The 21,516-nt window shown below is 37.0% G+C and overlaps 2 protein-coding genes across 4 annotated transcripts; one reads left to right on the top strand and one right to left on the bottom strand.

Moving 5' to 3' along the window:
• The first annotated feature begins 1,560 nt into the window (after positions 1–1,560).
• LOC121785724 (serine/arginine-rich splicing factor SR45a-like) lies at positions 1,561–4,643 on the top strand. 3 transcript variants are annotated; one of them, XM_042184141.1, is made up of 8 exons: positions 1,561–1,694; positions 1,811–1,830; positions 2,813–2,947; positions 3,034–3,133; positions 3,363–3,512; positions 3,586–3,814; positions 4,073–4,142; positions 4,217–4,358. In XM_042184141.1, the coding sequence occupies exons 1-7, from the start codon at positions 1,692–1,694 to the stop codon at positions 4,138–4,140; spliced, it is 705 nt and encodes a 234-aa protein (XP_042040075.1). In that variant the 5' UTR covers positions 1,561–1,691; the 3' UTR covers positions 4,141–4,142; positions 4,217–4,358. The 3 variants fall into 3 exon arrangements, with proteins under 3 accessions (XP_042040075.1, XP_042040074.1, XP_042040076.1); XM_042184140.1 differs by lacking the exon at positions 3,586–3,814 and having other exon boundaries at positions 4,217–4,643; XM_042184142.1 differs by lacking the exons at positions 4,073–4,142; positions 4,217–4,358 and having other exon boundaries at positions 3,605–3,870.
• A 2,127-nt stretch (positions 4,644–6,770) lies between these two features.
• Positions 6,771–20,199, bottom strand: LOC121787406 (protein GRIP-like). Its single transcript, XM_042186115.1, has 22 exons — positions 19,943–20,199; positions 18,909–19,610; positions 18,625–18,740; positions 16,881–17,050; positions 16,280–16,373; positions 14,843–14,929; positions 14,649–14,729; positions 14,320–14,445; positions 14,094–14,202; positions 13,942–14,021; positions 13,491–13,619; positions 13,288–13,388; positions 11,978–12,111; positions 11,786–11,883; positions 11,591–11,710; positions 11,401–11,425; positions 11,229–11,287; positions 10,587–10,658; positions 9,867–9,914; positions 8,539–8,644; positions 7,965–8,023; positions 6,771–7,412 (listed from the first exon to the last, which is right to left on the bottom strand). The coding sequence occupies exons 2-22, from the start codon at positions 19,531–19,533 to the stop codon at positions 7,302–7,304; spliced, it is 2,550 nt and encodes an 849-aa protein (XP_042042049.1). The 5' UTR covers positions 19,534–19,610; positions 19,943–20,199; the 3' UTR covers positions 6,771–7,301.
• Between the last annotated feature and the right edge of the window lie 1,317 nt (positions 20,200–21,516).

The following is a 21,516-nucleotide window of genomic DNA, read 5'->3' as shown; positions in this document are numbered from 1 at the left end:
GTTGGTTTGAAGCTGTCGGTCTCTGGCTGTGCTTAGAACCGAGCTCTCTGTTCACAAAGTGATCCTCTTCACTTCTTACTTGTTATCTATCTGAGTGGAAGGTGTTGTGGTGTGGTATAGTGTAACCGAGGGGTTTACATGTGTATATATACATATATCTTGTAACTGAAAACTGCAAAAGCTGAGTGTTGGCTGGAAAAAGGAATCCACAGGCTGTACTCTGAGCCCCTGATTTCTCTCTAACTGATTTTGGTGGCTTATGGGGGTGTACTCGTGAAATGAATGGGCTTACACCTTTGTTTGTTAACCTTATTGTAGAGTCCTTCAGGCCTTATCTGCTACTGTGCATTCACTGCATTTTTGTGCCTCTTTTTGCAGGTACAACCGTGAGTGGCAGCCATTGCATCTGGGGTGACTGACCCCTGCAGCTGCTGGACTGAAGTGCAAGGCCCAACGTCTGTTCCCTCTTTTCTTTGGCTGCAGTGTACAATAGAGTACAGCCGACTGTGAGCAGCCTTGCAGTGTGCGGTTGTTGGAGAGGGGTTTACTAGCTGATCTTGCCCTTCTCGGGCTTGTCTAAAAATCCGGGGCCGAGACGGCCCGGTGACGAAGGCCAAAGTAGTTGTTAGGGATTTCCAAATGTAATAGCGTAGCTCGACTTTTATTTTCGTCGTCAAAGTTTGTAATTTTAGCTTGAGATTCTGAAAAAAAAAGTAACTGTACTCCTTTTCAAGAAATAAAAATACTCCATCAAACTTTAAAAAGTTCTAGTATTTTATTTCATAACTCCCGAGAAATCTAAGTCTCGGCTATTACATCAACTATGAGAGAACTTCGCGATATGAAAAAATGACTCAACTATAAGGGAATGAAGAGAATAATATTTTCTGGTAGACAATATTACGTCGGCAAAAATTCTCTGAGCAATAATTTACACGATCATGATTAATGTGGAGACCTGTCTTCACCTTTTTGCGCTTTCAATTAAAAGCAAACATAATCGAATATGTTCATTTTCTTGTGTTACACATGAATGCCTTTTTCTTTTTTGAAACCAAGTTTTTCCCAAATAATTAACTATTCTTCATATAGTTAGAAATAACATCATCAAGAGAACGAATATTATTTCTCTACATTTTGCGCTTTCAATTAGAAGCAAACATAATTGAATATGTTCATTTTCTTGTGTCACATATGAATGCCTTTTTCTTTTTTGAAACCAAGTTTTTCCCAAAAAGTTAACTATTATTCTCTACTTATTTCGTTTATTCAAAAGATTGAATATGAGAATTTCGAAAGCAACATCTGATAAAATATTCTGAGTGATTGGACATCTTGTATAATGAATCTTTGTACTATCTTTTCGATTTTTTTTTCTATTTCAACATCATCAGAAAACTCAAAAAATTGGAAGGGGCGATTTTCTCATATATTGTTTGAGCCCAAAATAGTGCAAGAAATGGCGTTTATAGTTGTAAATTTTTTAGTTTACCGACAGGGGCAAAAGTGTCACTTCGTTGAGTAGTTGATCTGGCAGGAAAGAAAGTGGTCTGGCACTTGAAACCGGAAGTGCAACTCGCCTATTTTAATTTTTATATATATAATCACAAAATTCATTCACACAGACGAGCTCAAATTTAGCTTTTGAAATAAGCGACTGGGTTTAGGGTTCCGTCGTCTCTGCTCCTACTATGGTAAGATCGATTACTCTCTTTGTCTTAGATGTTAATTTCTATGAAGTTCATCTGTATGTACGTCATCTGGGTGAAAATCGTTGATTATAATATCAGAAATTCCCTTCATTTTGCAGGCTGATTCTCCGAGAAAACGGTAACGATTTTATTCTTGAATCTTTGTTCCGATGTTATTTTTCATTACGCTGATACATTCATTCACGCGCAATTGTGCTAGGGTTTTTCCGATCTATTAATTTGAGAGGGGGGGGGGTGCGGATTAGGGTTTCTATTTTCGAGAAGAAACTAGGATCGCAGATAGAGATAGATTAGCCTGATTGTGTTTTTGCTCATTGTTAGTTTTTTTGCTATTTTTCTTGGCAGTTTTGGTGTGGGTTAGGGTGCTTGTGCTATGTTTTTTGGGCTTGGTCTTTATTTGATCAAATTTGCATTTGATATTCGTATTATGCCAGTTTGGTTCGTGATCTGTGTTCTTTTGATGTGTGTTAACTTCGTGGGTGTTGTTTTTCAACCTCAATTGTAATTGTGTTAATGTTGGTGCAGTTATTTGAATGTATGCTAGTATCTGGGTAACATATGGGCCGGCTTTGTCTGCAGTTATTTTGATGTATCAAGAATTATGAATTAGAATATGATGTGTTTGCATTTACTTTTAGAAGCTTGGGAGTGATAATGAAAATATTGCATATTCTCTGTAGTTGTTGTATCTGCATAGCAGCATAGGCGTGCCAAAGTTTCAGTTTGTTTGATTTTCACAATTGCTTAGCAATTTGGCATGTATTCTTTTGGCAGCCACAACATTATATAATTTCATTCTTGTGCCTTGGACCCAAGGTCGTGTGATGTAATTTTCATTATAATTAGTTTTAGGGTCCACGTTTCTTGTCCTTCCCTTTTTGATTTGAGCTACACTTGTAGATAGCTTTTAGCTTTTGGGTTAAAGGTTCAGTAAGCAAGTCTGATTTCTTTTTCTTTTTGCAATCATGAGGATTCCTTACATGCTGATTTCTAATTGGCATGGTTATCATTCTGTTTGTCTAGAGCTAATATGTGTTTGGACAGGTTTTCTTTACATTATCAGTGGTTGACACTTGGATTTTCAATTGAATGATGTTTAGGTATGTACGTTCTCCTTCTCCATGGGAAGAAAATTCGAGATCCAGGTCAAGATCTAGGTCCAAATCTAGATCATGGTCAAGACCAAGGGAGAGATCTAGATCAAGGTCTAGGTCAAGAGGTCGTGGCACTGGCAGGTTAGTTTTAACATCCTTTGTCTGCATACTTAGTCTGCTACCCTGTTGATATTCTTTTTATGTGTGTTGATCTTTATTTCATGTAGGGAAGAAGTTGTTAATGATGGAACTACACTTTATGTTACTGGCCTATCTACAAGGGTCACTGAGAAAGAACTTGAAGATCATTTCTCAAAGGAAGGAAAGGTTAGTGTTTATTGGATCTTTTGTTATAGTATTTTGTTTCATTATTCTTTGAGTAAGTCACACACAATATATAGTGTAGATCTAAGTTATGTTGAACGTATTGACTTCAGAACTTGTGATTTCTGAGTTGGTTGAAGTTTGAAAATAGTTTTTCAATCTCTTACACTGCCTCCTAAGGACCAATTTAAACTTATACCGGTGCTGCTGGCATTTTCAATTTATTCTTCAGGTTAAGTCCGTCTTTTTGGTTGTGGAGCCTCGATCTCGTGTATCTCGTGGATTTGCTTTTGTTAATATGGTCACTTCAGATGATGCTAATCGCTGTATCAAACACCTCAATCAGTCCGTGCTTGAAGGCCGGTACATAACTGTAGAGAGGGTAAGTTACCTGTATGATAGAAGTTGGCATCTGATGACCTATTTGTCTGTAAATCAATCTCTTTGACCTGAAGGTTTTCTGGTTATATTCAGAAGATATTGCATCAGCTATGTTGGCAGAAATCAAAGATGATCAGTCCATCCATCGCAACAAGCTAAAACAACTAAATAGCATCTATATTGCCCCAACAACTTTACAACCTCAGCGAATACTCAACTCTCAATTAATCAAGCGAACCTCAGCAAATACTCAACTCCCAATTAATCAAGCGTTTTTGTCAACATTGAAATCAGGCTGTTGTGGTATCCCATACCTGGCATTGATTTTTCCTTTTTTTATTTGATTGATTAAAGCAAATGCCAAATATAATTTTCTTAGTCAACTTGTCTTTGTGTGCATTATCCTTAGAAAAGATATAGGGAACATAAATTATATATTTTTTAAAATAATGCTTTTGAAGTTGATGATTCTTTTATTCATGCCTTGTATTGAGGAGCTCTACTTTCTCTTTATGAGCAAAAACCTGCTTCCATTAGCTTATATTTATAATTTTTCTTTAGTCACGGCGGAAACGTGCAAGGACTCCCACTCCTGGTCATTATCTTGGTCTGAAAAGTTCACGGGGTGATGGTGAGTTCTTTGTTTCTCATTATTTAAGTTTTTTTAATGTTGCATACCAAACTAATTTATTGCTTTGATGGAAGGTTATGGTGATCGAGGAAGGTATCGTGGAGGATCCAGCCGCGAAGATTATGGCTACAGGAGGTCTCCTAGACGCTCGCCATATAGAGGTGGGCGTGATTACTCTCCCAGAGGTGGACGAGATTACTCCCCCAGACATTCTCCTTATGGTGGAAGTGGAAGATCCAGAAGGGAAAGGTCCAGGTCATACTCTCCTCCCCGACACAGCCCCGAAAGGAACTATGCACGTGGTTCTAGGTGAAATGTGACTTCACTGTTGCAGTTGTTTTATAAAATGTAGAACCATCCTTATCCTTGAGACTTGTTTGAATCAATAGATTGATGCACTATTGTCTGTTCACTGTTACGTTAAGTGTGATCAACTTGTACTTTAGATGTCCCCTTATGTGCAAGCATTGCTGTTATGAGTGGATTATCATTATACTGGTCTCTTTTGGCTTTCTGGTTTCTTAGAAAGACCTATTGGTCAATAAAAATGCAAGATCCATGTATTAGTTTGTAGGTGCTGGTCGTTTATAAGCATTTTATCTGCATAAGCCTTGCATTATTATGCTTTGTTTAGTTTTGCAATACCTCTGCATACACCATTATAGTGGGTTACGGATGCAATAGGATGTTGTAAGAGAGTCATGGGTAATATTGACCAACTTAAATTGCTGAAGAGAGGAGTTGTCACCATACAAAGTTCAGTTAGAAGATGGCAACACAGTATGTTGTAAGAGAGTCATGGGTAATATTGACCAACTTAAATTGCTGAAGAGAGTTGTCACCATACAAAGTTCAGTTAGAAGAGTGCAAGTTGTTGCCATCCAGTTTGTTTGATATCTGGTGACTAAGTCTTGTCTCATGAATCTCATCTGATTGCTTGCAGTAAATCTGCCACGTAAGCATGTTTATATTATAGGAGTGACGACTAACACAGTTCGTTAAATACCAATGAGCCGGAATTAGCCATTATGTTTTCTAAGTTGACTACATAAGAGCAAAGGCCAAAACTGGTCCTAAACATATGTTCATTTTACGATTTTAGTCTTAAACATTATCTTTTGAATTTTTTTTCCCAAACATTTTAATTCGGATCACAATCGGTCCAAAGTTAATTATCCCATCAAATTTTAACGGTCAACGTTTTTAATCTCGATTTTGATCAAATTAAGCTGCTAAATAACACAACAAAATTTAGCGACCGAACAAATCCGTCACTAAATCTCATGGATTTATTCTCATAGAATTCAAGGTTGAAGAAGTGCCAAATTCCTCATTTAATTCCATTCCAAACGTGGTAATCCTTTCATCAATTCATACCTCAATTTCATACTACTTGTCGAAATCAAACAACAACAATTTCTTTTGACAATTCTTTTGACAAAAATCACCATAGCTTTTCCCCCAAATTCTAGCACCACCAAGTTCAATTCACCGAGGTATAATGCCTTCCAATTTCGAACTTTACACACAGCAATGCACGCATACATTTTAGCATCCAACTCATGCTTTCAAACTGCCATCTTGGACTCCCACACGGAGCGAACTGATTGAGACAGCAGGGGAGGGCGACTCCGATTTCGTCGGCGAGACGGCGGCGATGCTGGTCTGAAATCGGGATAGCGTTTGAGGAAGCGCGGTGGTCGCGGAAATCACAGCGGTGGCGGCGGCTGTCAACGGCGACGGCGACGAACTCCTCAAGGGCTGGAGTAGTGTTGAAATCGAGAGAGAGGAGAGGCGGCGCCGATGTGACTGTGAGTAGGGAGTGTAGTCGGCGATGGAGAGTAATCGGGCGTTGTTGAATTTGAGGAGGCGGTGAGGAATTGAAAAGGCGACGGCGATGGGAGTCCCTCTCAATTTGGGGAAATTTGGCAAAGTAGCGTGAGGGAGAGAAGAGGGGCGGATCCTCCGAGATTGAGAAGGGAGTATATGGCGCGAAGTGATGGGAGAAGAGAGTAGAAGAGAGTGATGGCGCCGAGCAAGAGACGGATAACACAACAAATCCGCCAGAGTCATGGCGCGTAGCAAGAGGGACGGCGCGGCGGAGACGCCCGTGTTTGTGCACGAATTCGATTGGGAGGTGGAGAGGATTTGCAGCGAGGAATTCCTGTGGGCGGAGAATTTGGTGGAAACGAAAGATTTGTTGGGGCATTTCATCATTGGAAAATTTGAGGATAATCTCTCAATTAGTGACGGATTTGTTCCGTCGCTAAATTTTGTTGTGTTATTTAATAGCTTAATTTGGTCAAAATCGGGATTAAAAATGTTGACCGTTAAAATTTGACGGAATAGTTAACTTTGGACCGAGTGTGATCCAAATTGAAATGTTTGGGACCAAAAAAATCAAAAGATAATGCTTATGACTAAAATCGTAAAACAGACATATGTTCAGGACCAGTTTTGACCTTTACTTGACTACATAATTTGAAAACAAACTGACTCATTTTCTACCCGTTTATGAAATAATGAAATAATTCATAAAATTTATTCTTTCAGAATTCATAGCTCAACTGAAATTCCACAAGTTTATTCAAGACCCAACAGGAAAGAATTAATTAAAACGCCTGCATGTGAAATAAAACTTCGATTCTTTAAAATAAAGAATATGGTTTCTTTCACCCGCTCAAATGGTGAAAGTTAAATGAAATCGTCTGTACAAAACTTTCGACAATTTTTCTATAAAAGCTGTATCTCAATCTGCCAAGGCCGTAAACAGTATCCCATTTCTATTTTTCCGTGTTTAATCAATATTTTATGGTACTACCTCCGTCAGTCCCACATTAACTGTCACATTTACTTTTTCGCACTCGTTTTGTAAAAATGATAATAAATAGTTAAACTCGAGAAATAGTGAAATAAAAAAGAGAAAAAGGTAGAGAAGAATCTTCTTTACATTATTCTCTCTTATTTCACTATTTCTCGACTTTAATTATTTATTATCATTTTTATAAAACGCGTGCAAATGTGACAATTAATGCGGGACGGAAGTAGTACATAAAGAACACAAAGATATCTGATATTAGTATTCCAATATGAATATGTAAGATTTGATCCATGCTTTCCCCATTCCATCATATATTTTCAAGAGTATTTCCATTCGCACTATGCAAATGAGAATCTAGAGAAGAGAGAAGGAGCTGATCGTGAAGAATCACTTGCAGGGCTAGGCGGAACTTCACTTGAAGCCCGGTAGGCTTGTTGACACTTCTGTATCTGCAAATGCATTACAGGCTTGTTAGTAAGCTGACAACTTTGTAAAGAGCAGTTTGAAGCAGATACTGAGCTTTCAACTACAGTATCGAGGAGAAAACCCATAGCAGGATTTGAAAAAGTCCATATCTGACAGTTTATATTTTCTAAAACCCTTCATTTCTACTGAATTCAAGCAGAAACTAAACAAATACGAGTACTAGATGAGACTGTCTGCAGCAGCTTGTAAACAGAGAAAGGTGCCTATAATTGGAAATAGCTTCGGAGGTGAAAACTAGTCTATCAAGTTTCAAGTTTTTTATTCAAGTTTGCATATTTTGTCATGATCATAAGCAGCAACATTCATTTAAGGAACTTCACAAGGGCTGGGGAAATCTTTCCCGCATGAGACACAACCATAGTGCATTAGCAAGAAAAATAAGCTGTCTGCGGCCAACATGCTGCACTTATTTTTTCACATGAAACTAGTGGAGGATATGAAGATAGACATCTTTTTCCACACAAGGATTATTGCAACATTAGAGCATGGAACAATAAAGGACAAAACAAACTCACCTCATCAGGGCTGAACTGAAGAAGCATTCCTACAACAGGTAGCAATCTCTCCACCTCACCTAACAATTGAATGGTCATGGAGCAGAGATTCAAATAATCAATATTGCATATAATTAGTGGCTGTTCGGTTTGTTAGACAAAATAATAATGAGATGTAGTGTACGATTAAGTCGTGTGATTATTTTAGTTGGAAGGGGATGTCTATGACTAATTATTACATGATTATCCATCTAGAATTGAGTTTTGAGATTCAATCTCATGAATCGAACACAATAAATTTTTAATTTCGAGATATAATCTTGCAAACCGAATAGCCACTACAAATGAATACATGTTCACCTCCTTGTATGAGAAAAACATCCAACTAAATAGCTTGATGACCCAAATCAGCTTGTTTTTTTTATTCCTTTTCATTTCTTAATTGTCCATCAACGAGATAGCACCAGGGAAAACTAAATTGCTGTCCAAGTTAAAGCATTGAAACATGGGGGAGGCCTTGGGCTGGGTAGTTGGTCATGAAAGAGTAGGTAGTAGGTACAGTTGGAGATGAGAGCATACTGAAAGAACAAGATACCTGTCTCTAGAAGCTTTAAGATGACATTTTTAAGATACGTCAGATCGACTCCTTCCCTCTTCTGCATTCTTTCCATGTTCCTAAGTTCTTCTTTCAGCATGGCTTCCTGCAACATTATCATCAAGGTTACAACAAATATCAATTTTCAAGTGTAAGCAAATCTGTTTATATCGTTTATAATGCTGAAGTAGCACAATAAAGAGAGGGAATGCGTAATTGCCTGAATGAGTATGCCTACACAAAATCTCAGAGACACTAAAATCTAAATGTCTATGCAATTGAAACTGTAATAAAAATATGAAAGTAAGTTGTGATCCACACTTGTCAAGATACATCTCCCTCCAAATTTGGGGTGTTCTAGCCCCTGTTTCTTTTCGAACCGAATTGCAACTTTAAGAATTTATATCAAACAAATGGCATTCTGTGCACTTCCACTGTTTCCAAAAAACTTCAGCGTGGCTGCAACCTATCAACGTTTTGGAGACGGTACACAGGACAGTTTTAAGGAGCGTGCCGGTGCCAAACAATTTCTATTTGCCACTGAAGTGAGGGCAAATGCTATTAGAGGAATTATAATTGAATGCAAGAGTGACTCAATTAGTGCACTTTTCTAACTTCCTGACATATTTTATACCAAAAGAAAGTGGACATTGTCAGCTAACTTCCCGTCGGTGTAAGTTTATAGTTCACCAACCACAGCAAAGCACTGCAAGGCCCCAGAGCATTTAATGAAGACATTGACAGCATTGGGTAGTCCACTGATCTCAGAAGACTTAAATAATGATAGTAAAAGAGGGTCTGGTACGGCAATGAGAGAGTTTTTTTAAGTCCATGAGGACCGCTGCTTAAGAATTTCTGACTAATACATTTAAATGGTTGGTTGCTTTGAGAATGACATTAGCTTTGGGCATCTTCAAAGTTGCTAATTTTCCAAAGAATTAGAAGGGACTTGGGTAGAAATCTATCTCTACAATGAAAAAAAAGAAATTCATCATCTAAAAAGAAATACAACTTACACGTGCAAAGTGTATTATTTTCATTCTAAACTTACAACTTAAGATTTTCAAATGGCTTGGACATCTAGAAACGAAATTGTATAGTACATAGATAATCCATTAAGCAGCTTCTTCAAGTACAAATTCAAAAATTGCAGGAAGAAAGTTAATTTTATCAGATTGAATCAACCCCAACCCATATTTGTGAGATATGAGATAAAATGTTATATACCCGTGAGAGTTTTTGATAATCTGATCCAAAACAATCAATTTGGGACAACAAGAAAGAATGTTTAGTATTCAAGTTGTACAAACACTAGCAATATGAAATACCTGCTGCCGGTGAAGGCGATTTTCGTGCTCCAGCTCTTCAAGTTCCTCCTGCATTTAAATAATCATAAACGTCAGTCAACAAGAAAATTTTTATTGCGAACCAAATATGCAAAACCTTGGAAACTTTTAAACTGCAGAGCTGGCTATTTCAAGATATTATACTACCTAGATAACAGTCCCATGTATAACGAAGCAGATTTAGATCCTATTTAATTTCGACATATTAATAGGCATCAGTTCAGAAATGGTATTCAGGTTTAGAGTACGTTTGTAACGGAGTTTTAAGTAAGGGATTATTGAAAAAAATATTTTAAGACATTCATTACCTGACTTCTAGTCTATCAAAACTGTAGTTTTGTTCAAAGTTCAAGTCTTTTGCAATCAGTAACTGTAGTGGCAATGCTTTTGAAACTCTAAAATTCAACTAGAATGAATTTTTCCGTACTAAAGGACAATAATTCTTCACTGACAACCCAAGAAAAAAACCCAAAGGAAGTCTATACCAGTGTTCAAGTGCAATTCAAGAAGAAACCATGTACACTTCTTCCTATATTTCTCTTATTGTTTTGTTTGTCTTTTATTTTAATGAACTATCCACTACCACACTGACTAAATAGTTTCTGATGTCGACACTCATCCATTTATAACTACAAAAGAAACTCAGAAACTTGAATTTATGTTGGCACATAAAAATTACTAGATTATTTCTACAAGACGTACTTGAAGTGCGAGAATATGTCGTTGCGTTTGGGCAAGCTCATCTTCCCTTTGGGCTTGTTGTCTTGCCAAAATCTGAAAAATACAACTAAATAAAAAACTAGATACTCTGCAATGTACATGATAAATATCCCAATCAAGCCTAATCTACGGAAATTTAGTGAAACAAACTAAACCAGTGCAATGGCAAGGCTTCAGCTGAAAGAAAAATTGTCTGAATCACCCAGTAAGAGAATATCAGTTATAGCAATGGGATTTGTTTCTTGATGTCAATCTCCTCATATAAAAATATCAGTAGTTTTAACTTGTATTACCAGGTACAGATATTGGCAAGTTCAGAAACCCTTTTCACTGAGTGATCAGATATTCCTGTTTACCTAGTGAGAATAAAGTCTTCTTTCAATAAATTTATACTCAACTATATGCAGATAAGATCTACTTCAATATGAAAAATATCCAATTCAAGAAATCTTGCCCTTTCTCGACAGGCCACAACCTACAACTACAATTTAGGGGTTATTGACATCATAAGAACGGAAAATATTATTTCACATGCATGCTAGGAAGAGAGAGAAACTCTAAATATGACATGTTTATATTTCAAACACAGTGTAACTTCGTCATGTTACAGAGAAAATTACATACTAGGATCTGTTGATCTGCAGCTGAAGTACTAGAAGTTGAGGCTTCCTGTTTATGAACAGCTGCATTAACCAGTTTCAAAGGAAAATTAAAACTCAGGCAGCTCGTAAGCAGTAGACTTGTGGTATTTTAATTTCTCTCAACATCTTTATGAATTCAAAAATAATCCTTTTACCTGTATGGTCCTCAGAGTATTCAACCTGAAAAATAATCAAGACACGGTAAACATTTCAAAGAACTTGCACATTAGGGTTATATATCTGGAGCATAAGTACTACATCGAATATAAAGACAAAAGCCTAACGGAAAATCAAATTTGACTTGTAGGTAGGTATATAATTTGTGTAGAGGAGGGAGGGGCATACAGAAGGCCTTGAGTCCAGCAACTGACGGAGGTTCTCATTATCATCCAAAAGCCTAGAAATCTCTTTGTCCTTCTCCTCCATCATTTTATCAGCCAGATCATGAAAAGAACGTTGCTCCTCCTGACAAATATATAGATAAAGAATAAGAAAATGAAGCAAATACTCAGTTCAAAAGATCCATATAATAGCCACAACCTTCAGCTTTTTACATTGTAATTTCAGCTCATATACTTCTTTTTCCATATTTTGAGTGGAACACTCTTCATTTTGCCTTTCCAGTGCCTCACATCTCACTGTAAAGTTAACATTCAAGTTAATGAACTGCAGTTCTGCGATAGAGTAAAGGAATATGCATATAAGCTAGAGATAAAAAGATGATTGCACTACATCGCCATGTCTCTTCCACATTTTGGAGGCTGCTATCCCATGCTTCTTTCTCAGATTGATGTTTAGAAAGAGTAGAGTCAAACTTCAATTGCAAACTCTTAATCTGTTGCTCTGCTATGCTGAGAGCTTCATCTCTGAAGGATGCAAGTAAAGTTAGAGCATTCAGAATTTGTAAGTTATTGATTGAAAACAGATTCATCTGCCATCGAGCTACTTGGATTTTAATACCGAACTTGCATACGATAAACAAATCACGATACATATCAATCAGTTACATTTTAACGGGGAACCTTCCTACATGCGTGCACACATGTGTGCAACGTCCATAGCTAGTATCATGTTCCTTATAATACATGCATGTCAAAAAGTTTTGAAGCAGAGTCACAGACAGAGGAACAAGACAAATTGACAAGCACTTCCAAGTGCACATGTATGAAACAGGAAATTAGACATCCTGGCAGAGCATTGTATTATGAAAATAAGACCCAAAGGACTGGGCATGGAACACACCTACATCCTAACTTAATTTGCTTTATGATGAAATTTAGAGGTCGGAATAATTGTACAAAGAAAAGGAAAAAGAGAAAGTAGCAGAGTAATCGTTTACAAAATTGCAAGGAAACATAAATTTTTGTAGAATTACAAATTGTCAAAATATAAGCCAGACATGTACATACAGTGACTGGAGTTATCATTGGTTTTAATTACCTTTCGGCTTTTCCAGGTCCCACTGAGAATGTCTTAGCATGTATCAGTGGGTCCCGATAACACTATTGCTAGTGCAATTTACGAAGGGCATCGGTTTTTGTAAGACATTAGTGGTGGTTTATTAGTGATAAATAATTGGTTAATTACAGTTATACATTTGAAAAATAAAAGTATGTATGGTTGATTTTATTTTATAGTATCTAATAATGGACCCACTGTAGTGATGATGAACATATGATAGGATAGACGATGTAGGTTTGGAAAAGGCGCTTTAAAAATTCAATGGATGTAGGGGGCATGTTTTGAGTTTTTTACATGGTAGAGAACTGAAAAGGGGTTTGAAGATGAAAAAAAATAGTTGCATCAAATACTCACATTCTGAAGTTCCACTTAAAATATTATGCAGATTATAGTAGTTTCAATGATGCATACACTCAAGCACCACGACACAAGCAAAAGAAAAGAAAAATAAACTAATAATTTCCAGCCTTTTGTATATCATACTTCATTACACTGCAAATTGTTTACCAAATATCTATTTTTTGGTGGACTATATGTAAATCTTCTTAAGTTTAATTTGGCATATAGAGAAAAATTGGTACCTGGTGAAAATCTCCTTATCCAAATTTTTCTGAGCATCTTTAAGGTCCTGGAGAGCTTTATCCTTTTCTGAATTTACCAATAGTATTTCTTTTTCAGCATCCTGAGGTACAACGAAATCAGGAATTATGAGGAGCAAGATACAAATATGGGTTCAAGGATTTTTCTGTCTTCCCAGAAAATCTGGAACAGTGGCTGGTTTAACCTTCAGAGCTTCCTCAAGAGCTTTGACTTGATCATTGTCCCTTGCAGAAGCTAATTCAGCATCCTTTTTCTGAAGCAAGGCATGAGCTCGAACTTTGTAAGAAGCAAATTCGCTTTCAATGCGATTTATCTGTAATTTGTAACCATCAGCAAGATGAAAATTTGAATCGCTTCCAAATGCAACACACGAAAAGATCCAATAAGCAGTCAGAAAGCAACAAGGACACTTAATCTTCTGATAAAAATTAACAGATCTAATATGTGAAAGGAACAACATTATTATTAAATATTAATCATTTCAAGCTAAAAGTGCAAATGGGTTTTATTTTTCTTGCATTTCCCATGAAAAACACTTTTCTGGAAAATTAATTACCAGAATGTTAAAAGTTAACCAGCAAAGACAAAATTAGCAATTTCTCTTAAAAGGAGGCATAAAGAAATTTAAGAAAAACCTTTTCATTGGCTCCCATCAGCTCAGAATCTTTGTTATTCAGCAGCTGAGTTTGCACAGAGAGTTCCGACTCCAATTGACCTGATAAAAGAGAAATGAGAATAGAATTCCATGTCTTAAACAAAAAAAGAATGCTAAAGTAACATAAAATACTTCTCAATTTTGCTGCTTCAACTTCAGCATGTATTCGGTTACTCTCAGAAATCTCCAGCTTTGATTTCAAGGACTGCAATGTAGTTTCCAGGACCCCTTTTTCTTTCTCCTGAATGACGACAAACATTATATTCAGAGATTTATGCAATGTTGAAAGTCTCAACTTTCTAGTAACTTGCTTGACTCATAACATCCACAAAATCAGAAAACTAAAAAACTGTAATACATGTTCATTTTTCAGATGATTGAGCTCTCCTTTCAAAGTCTCCATGGCAGCTCTGAGTCGTGCAGCTTCACCACTTGAAGCTGCATCCATCTCTGCAATCTTGGTGTCTTTTTCCAGAATTAAAGCCTGAAAATAGATAGGTACACAATCCTTATTACCTACAAATTAAATAAACTCCAAAATGCCAGTCTCCTACTTCTGAAGTAGGATAAAAATATGATATTTACTACTCATACAGTATACATGGAATACAAAATAAAGATAATAAAGATCAATCACTGGTGCTCATAATTTGAGAAAACAAACTAAAGAATAATAAGTGAAAGTACCCGCAGAGATGAAATTGTCTCAGTTGCTCGGCTTCTCTCTGCTAAAACCTCAGCAATTTGGGCTTCCAAATTCTCTACTTGCTGAGAAAGAGAATATATGAACAAGATATTAAAATCTCAAGCTGGTAAGATGCACTTAGAAGTAAGCTCACAAGAAAGAACCCTTCATGTATTGATGTCTGCATGAATTTCACCTTTTGATGCTTTAGGGAGAGTTCTGTAAGTGAAGCTTGCCGCTTTTCTTCAGCCAACTGCAGTAACCCCTGCAGGTCTTCCAGCATCTGCAAAAATTCAAGCACGTGTTCTAAGTAAAGTGAAGTGAGTGTTTTCATGCAAGACCAGTGACGATGCAATTCTAATGAACGGACTGGAGACCATAGCATTTGAAAAAAAGTATTTAGAACAGGACAATATTCAAAGTTCACTTTATTATCAATGTTGAAAATTGTTTCCAGATAAGTCTGACTATTATGTACCATGATATGTTAATAGTTGTGTCACTTATATGAAGTCAATTAAGCACCTTTCTTTCTTGAGCCACATAATAAAACCAACTAAATTATATAATCACCCAGAACATAAGATAAACATTTGATATAAATGGCTATACAGAGTAATTTCCGACATATTAAGCATCACTCATCCATCCAACTTACTTTATTATCAATATTGAAAATTGTTTCCAGATAAGTGACTATTATGTACCATGATATGTTAATAGTTGTGTCACTTATATGAAGTCAATTAAGCACCTTACTTTCTTGAGCCACATAATAAAACCAACTAAATTATATAATCACCCAGAACATAAGATAAACATTTGATATAAATGGCTATATGGCAATTCTTAGTGTAAGAATATTATTGCCAAACTGATGAGTATTTCCGACGTATTAAGCATCACTCATCCATCCAACTTATGTCAATATTACATAACCTTCTGAAATTTCAGAATATCAACAAATTATTAGTTTGAAGATAACGCTGATATATTTAGCCAGTAACAAGATCAGATTATCATCGCTCTAAGAATATGACTTTGTTCCTCCCTTAAATGACTTTATAAACATAGTTATTGTCTTGTTGCAGTGAAAGTCTTTTTCGCACTGTTAGTTATCTCAACATGGTATCAGCCATAACAAATTCAAGCAAAAAATAATTAGCAGAAGTCACAGTTTAGTAGATGCAGATGCATGGGGGGCACACACAAATACAGGCAGTAGACATGCAGAATAGACAAACTATATGACAGTTGTATAAGAGAGAGAAACACTGGCAGCCTTGAGATTCTAAACCTGAAGCAGGCATACCTACAGTCGGCCTAATTGGAGTTATTTATAGGTAAGGAAGTTGAAAAATTGCAATCAAATAACATTAATCGAACAAAGAATTTACACAATAACTTCATAAAAACTTGCTTACTGCACAACAAGCCTGATGATACATTGTGTACAGTATATCATTGTTATCAGAAGGAACAGTTGCTGTTTATACATGGAACCGGGTTATGACGACAGCAAGTAAAACACGCGCTACAGAAAGTGTGTTCATTATAAATTCATACCCACAGATAGTGATGACAACAGATAAATATTTTTTCAAATGTCATCTTACTATAGAAAATGACGTACCTGTTCTTTTTCCACTAGTGTTTGTTGCATTGCCTCCAAAGCACTCTCTTTCGGAATTAAAGAATGACGTAATTCTTCAAGGCTATCCCGGAGTCTGCATAAGAGAATATTGCGAAATTATTTTCTACAAAAAAACTAGTATATGAGCACTCATTAGGTTGAAACAAAGAGATTTTAAAGTATACATAAATGAAGAGGTCAAACCTAAATGGTTTCAATTAACTAAATCGCAGTTCACCAGGCTACATGGTCTATGACTTGATGAAGGATACACAACTTTAATTCAGTACCAAAAGTAGTAGTATAACTTTAAATGGAAAGGAAATAGCCTTTAGATCCCATAGTAAGGGTGATATTTCTAGTAGAGGGATATCATATTTCCGCCATTCCATGTAAAAGTACACACTTCTTGCTATGTGCAGAAAAGCATAGTGCGACTGGCAAAAGTAAAAAGCTTTGGCGTGAATTAGATCCAAGTTTGGAATTGCAACCATTACTAAAAGTAGCATATCATGTTCTTGAATTATAATGAGTGATCATTTGAAGATAGCAGTAGAGGATTTGTTATGCAAAAAGAAATCCTAACACATGGAGACCATACTTGTTGTTTGCACTTCGCAATTGCTGCCTCTCCCCATCCATTGCTTTCAGTGCTTCATTAGCATGTTGCTGTTTCCGCTCCAACTCCTGCTTCATTGATGACAACTGGGAAGACGCCATATCAGCTTTCTCCCTAACTTCACGGAACTGGACCTCAAGGTCATCTTTTTCCTGAGAGCACAACCCGGTTATCAATAATCAATTGCAACCATAAAAGTGAAAACCATTTTAGCAAGCATGGAAATATGCTTGTCAGCTAAATACATACTCTTATTTCAAACGGTTATAGGAACATATAGACATTGGGGTACACTTAGCTTATTTGATTAACTAGAAAATTGAGCAAAAACACTCACTGACTCACACAACAAACATCATCAGTGGTTCTACATTTCTTCTTTGACTTGCGTAATCGGTTTTGTACAAAATCAACCACAGGAAATAACATGCAATTGCAGCATAACAGGGAGCAGATATCCTTCCTTAAAACAGTAGAAACAGTTCACAAAAATATCACTCAAGTCAATTACTTGCCCACCAGACAGCTTCATTTACATTTTACACCAACCACAGAACCAGCCTGTCATCTTACATCCAACAACATATAATTTTAAGGTTCTCCCCTATCAAAGATGCTTTGCCAACACTATCACTATCAGAGAGTTCTTTGATCTAATATATAGGAAAATATTCTGGATGACTCTCACAATGAAACAATAAGAGATGCCATGAGAAAATCCATATTAACAGAAAATGTTAACCATGGAGGAAAATTCGCAGCATATAACATGATATGGTCTTAGTTGGGCGATGGGGAGCACATCCCAAGGATCCATTTTCGGCACGTCGGACGCGCAAGGAGGCTGACTCCGAGAGCAAAACACCCAACTATGCAGGTTGGAATTTAAACAAACACCTTGTATGTGAACCTTTCCTCGGAACAGTTGGAGGACAATGGAAATTAGAACTTGGAACATCGAACACTTGGACAGGAACAACAGAGAATCTAAAGCTCAATTTATTTGGGAGCTCCGAACAGCGACACTCCTCTTCGAGCGAGTTGGAATGTGGTGGGCAGGGATGATGAACTGTGAGTTGGATATTTGGTAACACACCATGCGAATATGACCTAACTCCAACACCTTGTGATCAATATGGCTGACTTGTGATCAGCTAGGAATGAGCGAACTTCAGAAACATTTGTAACTTACCCTCAACATGTTGAACGTCCAAATTGAGTTGTGGACAGGGGAATGTTTAATTCCAGAAACGAAAATGAGAGTTCGTTTGTAAGTTGATAATTTATTACGAAACGAATACATTGCTATGCGATTCATAATAAAAAGATTCAAGAGTTACTTTTTAACTTGTAAATGTTAGCAGTGAAATTGTGGCTGTTGATTGAGAAGTGAGTACAATAGAGCCTAGTGGAGAGTAAGGGTGGGGGAACCAGGGCGAAATGTTCTCAAGCCAGTTATTTATAACCATATTTGCGCACTGTTCTAAACTCTGCAATGGAAAATGACCTCAAGCTACTCTATGACTATTTCGGAGATGTGCCATCAGTCCTTTTGTTCAGGAGTAACACTTAAGAAAAATGAGATAATAATGCTTTCAGGTTGGCAGTCAGTAAAGATACAATAGTTATGATGTCTCCAATCAATCTGACCTAAAGAGAGAATGACACTGAAAATGAATCACGGCAGACAGGTAAAGAAGAGTTGAACAGAAATTCAGTCGTGTACCTTTTGCACGTCCTGAATACGTTGTTTGGCTCTTTTGTGAAGCCTGTTGAACTTAGTGTCAAGTTCGGAATACTTCTCATCTCGCTCCTTGATTTCTTGATCCATCTTCTTTTGAGCTATGGCATAGTAATAAAACATAAAATTTGTTTAAGTCGACATGACAAAAGTATAAAAAAAATCCAAGTATAGAAGAACAAACTCTATGCATAGGTGCCGACAAAAAGATAATATCAGGTTTCAGATAACTTGGCTAAAGATCGTATTGAAACTAACAATATATAAACCTTCATCAAATTTAGCAGCAAGCTCTTGTGCTCTCGTATCTGCCTCCAAGTGTGCAGCTCTTAGATGCTTCATAGCCTCCTCGGCAGCATATCGTGTCTGCCTTTCTTCAAGGAGTTCTCTCTTCAGTGACTCAATTTCTCCACTAAGATCTCTGAGATCATCCCCAGGCCCCGAGTGACGGTCCCCTACATCTTTTGAGTCAGGTTGATCAGAATCATTATCCCCAGCCTGTAAGCTGCGCTCTAGGACAGGCGGATCAGAATCATCATTCCCAGCTGTAGAGTCACACTCGTGTACTTCTTGCGGGTCAGGCTGGACGGAATCATCATTCCGTTCCTGTACTTCTTGTGGATCAGACTGAACAGAATCATCATTCTCAGCCTGTGAGTCGCCTTCCTGCACTTTTGGTGGCTCGGGCTGATCAGATCCAAGGGTCTTTAAATCCTCATCCTGAGACATCATATATTCATGTTGAACCATCTGTACAAGTTGGTCATGGTATCCATTCTCATTCACGAGATTGCTGTCGACGGCACTATCCAGTTGCTCCTTAGTTTCGTGTTCTGCAACATCCGGCGCATGATTTTCCGGCACCCCACCGCTCTCACCTTCTTCTTGCGACATGGTTGCAAATTCAGCTAAGACCTTATTCTTTCTTCATCTTCAGATGTAACTCTAAATGATAGCTGCTCCACAAAAAGCTGAACAATATGGCAATAAATTAAATCAATTACAAGCACACAGTATAATTCATCAATAGACTGCACTGGCATCATATTTGATTGAAGATATCCATCCACCCAAAACAGTTCCGACAACACTTTCTGGTATACTCATTCGAAAAAAAAGGTTTAGATAATACGATCTTATATGGAGAGAAAACCAACAAAGCCATAATTTACAGCTAATATAGAGAGAAATGCCACAAGTGAAACCAGCTAAATCATCACAGAAGTAAGTAAAGATCAATCCATCGAAACATAGCTCGCCACTAGTAAAACCATAATTTACACGAGTAATATTGAGATCGTACAGTAATTCAGCAGATCCGCCAAATCCGATTCTAATTGTGAAGAGAAATAGTATATATCTACGATCAAGGTAATGAATCAGAGCTGGAAATGGGGGCTCTGTTGTCGCGAATCACAATTCCATTCGCCCCCCTCACTTCACAAGCTGCCGCCGTCGCATAAACCGGCTTTCAAGCTTTGTAATTGTTCATGGGAGGGTATTTTGGTAAATGTCGTACGATCTGCATTCTCACTTTCTCAGATGCAGTCTGGTGTGTTCGGTTCAAACCGTCTCCGCTCAAATCCGGTTTAAAATAGGAACCGTCGGCTGGCGGTTAAACTATAAACGCATATTTTGGTTCATCCGAGCTGATTATGAAAGGTTTCATTTTTTTTCAAGCCAGTTAGGTTTCAAAACCGGCATATTTCATTTTTTTTTCAAATTAATTTGAAAGGTGAAAGTGAGGGCATCCGCAATGCGGTTCGACTGTAGCTCGGGTTCGTCTCATCAAGACAAACCAGCGGCGAGCTCGCATTGCAGGTGATCGGCTCTTGGAGATACTCGTAAGCCAGTGTGGCGTGCTGTGGTGTGGATGGTGACGTCCACTCATCGGCATGTCGGCCTGCGAATGAGTGTCGTATTTTGATCTTTTAATTTATTTATAAAAAAAAATTAACACTTCCTCCATCCCACAAGAGTATGCATTATTGGTTGAGCACGGTTTTTAATGTACAATTGATAAAGTAACATAGAGATATAAAGAAAAAGTAGTTAAAGTATTGTTATTAGAGTTTTGACTTCAACCCATCTGGAGAAAAGACTTTTCAAGATTAGAAATAATATATTAGTGTGGGATATACTAAAAGGAAAAAAAGCGCATACTCTTGTGGAACGGAGAGAGTAAAAAATTTCCACCTCTCCAACTATTTTCGTTTTTATCAATTTTTTTTAATCATCCAATTATCATTTACTCATCTATAAATACATCATTTATCACATAAATTTTTTTACACTATAGAAACTCCCTCACACTCAATTTTTCTCTAAAAAGTTTATTTCTCTCATTCTCAATTCAAGTATAGTTAACTCAAGAGAGGAAATCCTTCGCAAAAGAAAGAGAGAGGGAGGATGCCGCCGTCTCGAATCCTCATGTGCTGCGAAACCAGTGATACATCCATCGTTCGTAAGTGGTAGTCGCCGAAAGGCTTTTTCATACTAGTTAATTGTACTTTACATGTAACTGGTAGTGTAAATGGTCGCTTTAATTTTCTAGCACATAATTACTACTCCCTCCGTCCAGCTAAGATGACACATTTTTTGACCGGCACGAGTTTTTAAGAGTTATTGTTTTGAGTGCTTAATTGAAGAGAGAAAATATGGGTGTAAATATTAAAATAGAGAGATAAATATTTTAAAATGAGTTAGAAAAAAGTGGTTTGGTGATTAATTAGAGAGAAAAAGTTTTTAAAAAATGAAATGTGTCATCTTTGTTGTGACAAATTAAAAAAGAAAACGTGTCATTTTAAGCGGACGGGAGAAGGGAGTAGCAATGGTCTCTATGCCCCATGTTAAATAGTAACTTGTAGTGTAATGGTC

The sequence above is a fragment of the Salvia splendens genome, chromosome 22, assembly GCF_004379255.2.
Source record: "Salvia splendens isolate huo1 chromosome 22, SspV2, whole genome shotgun sequence".
Lineage (NCBI taxonomy): Eukaryota > Viridiplantae > Streptophyta > Magnoliopsida > Lamiales > Lamiaceae > Salvia > Salvia splendens.
Note: the sequence above shows the minus strand (reverse complement) of the source record. Positions and strands in the feature narration are given on the sequence as shown.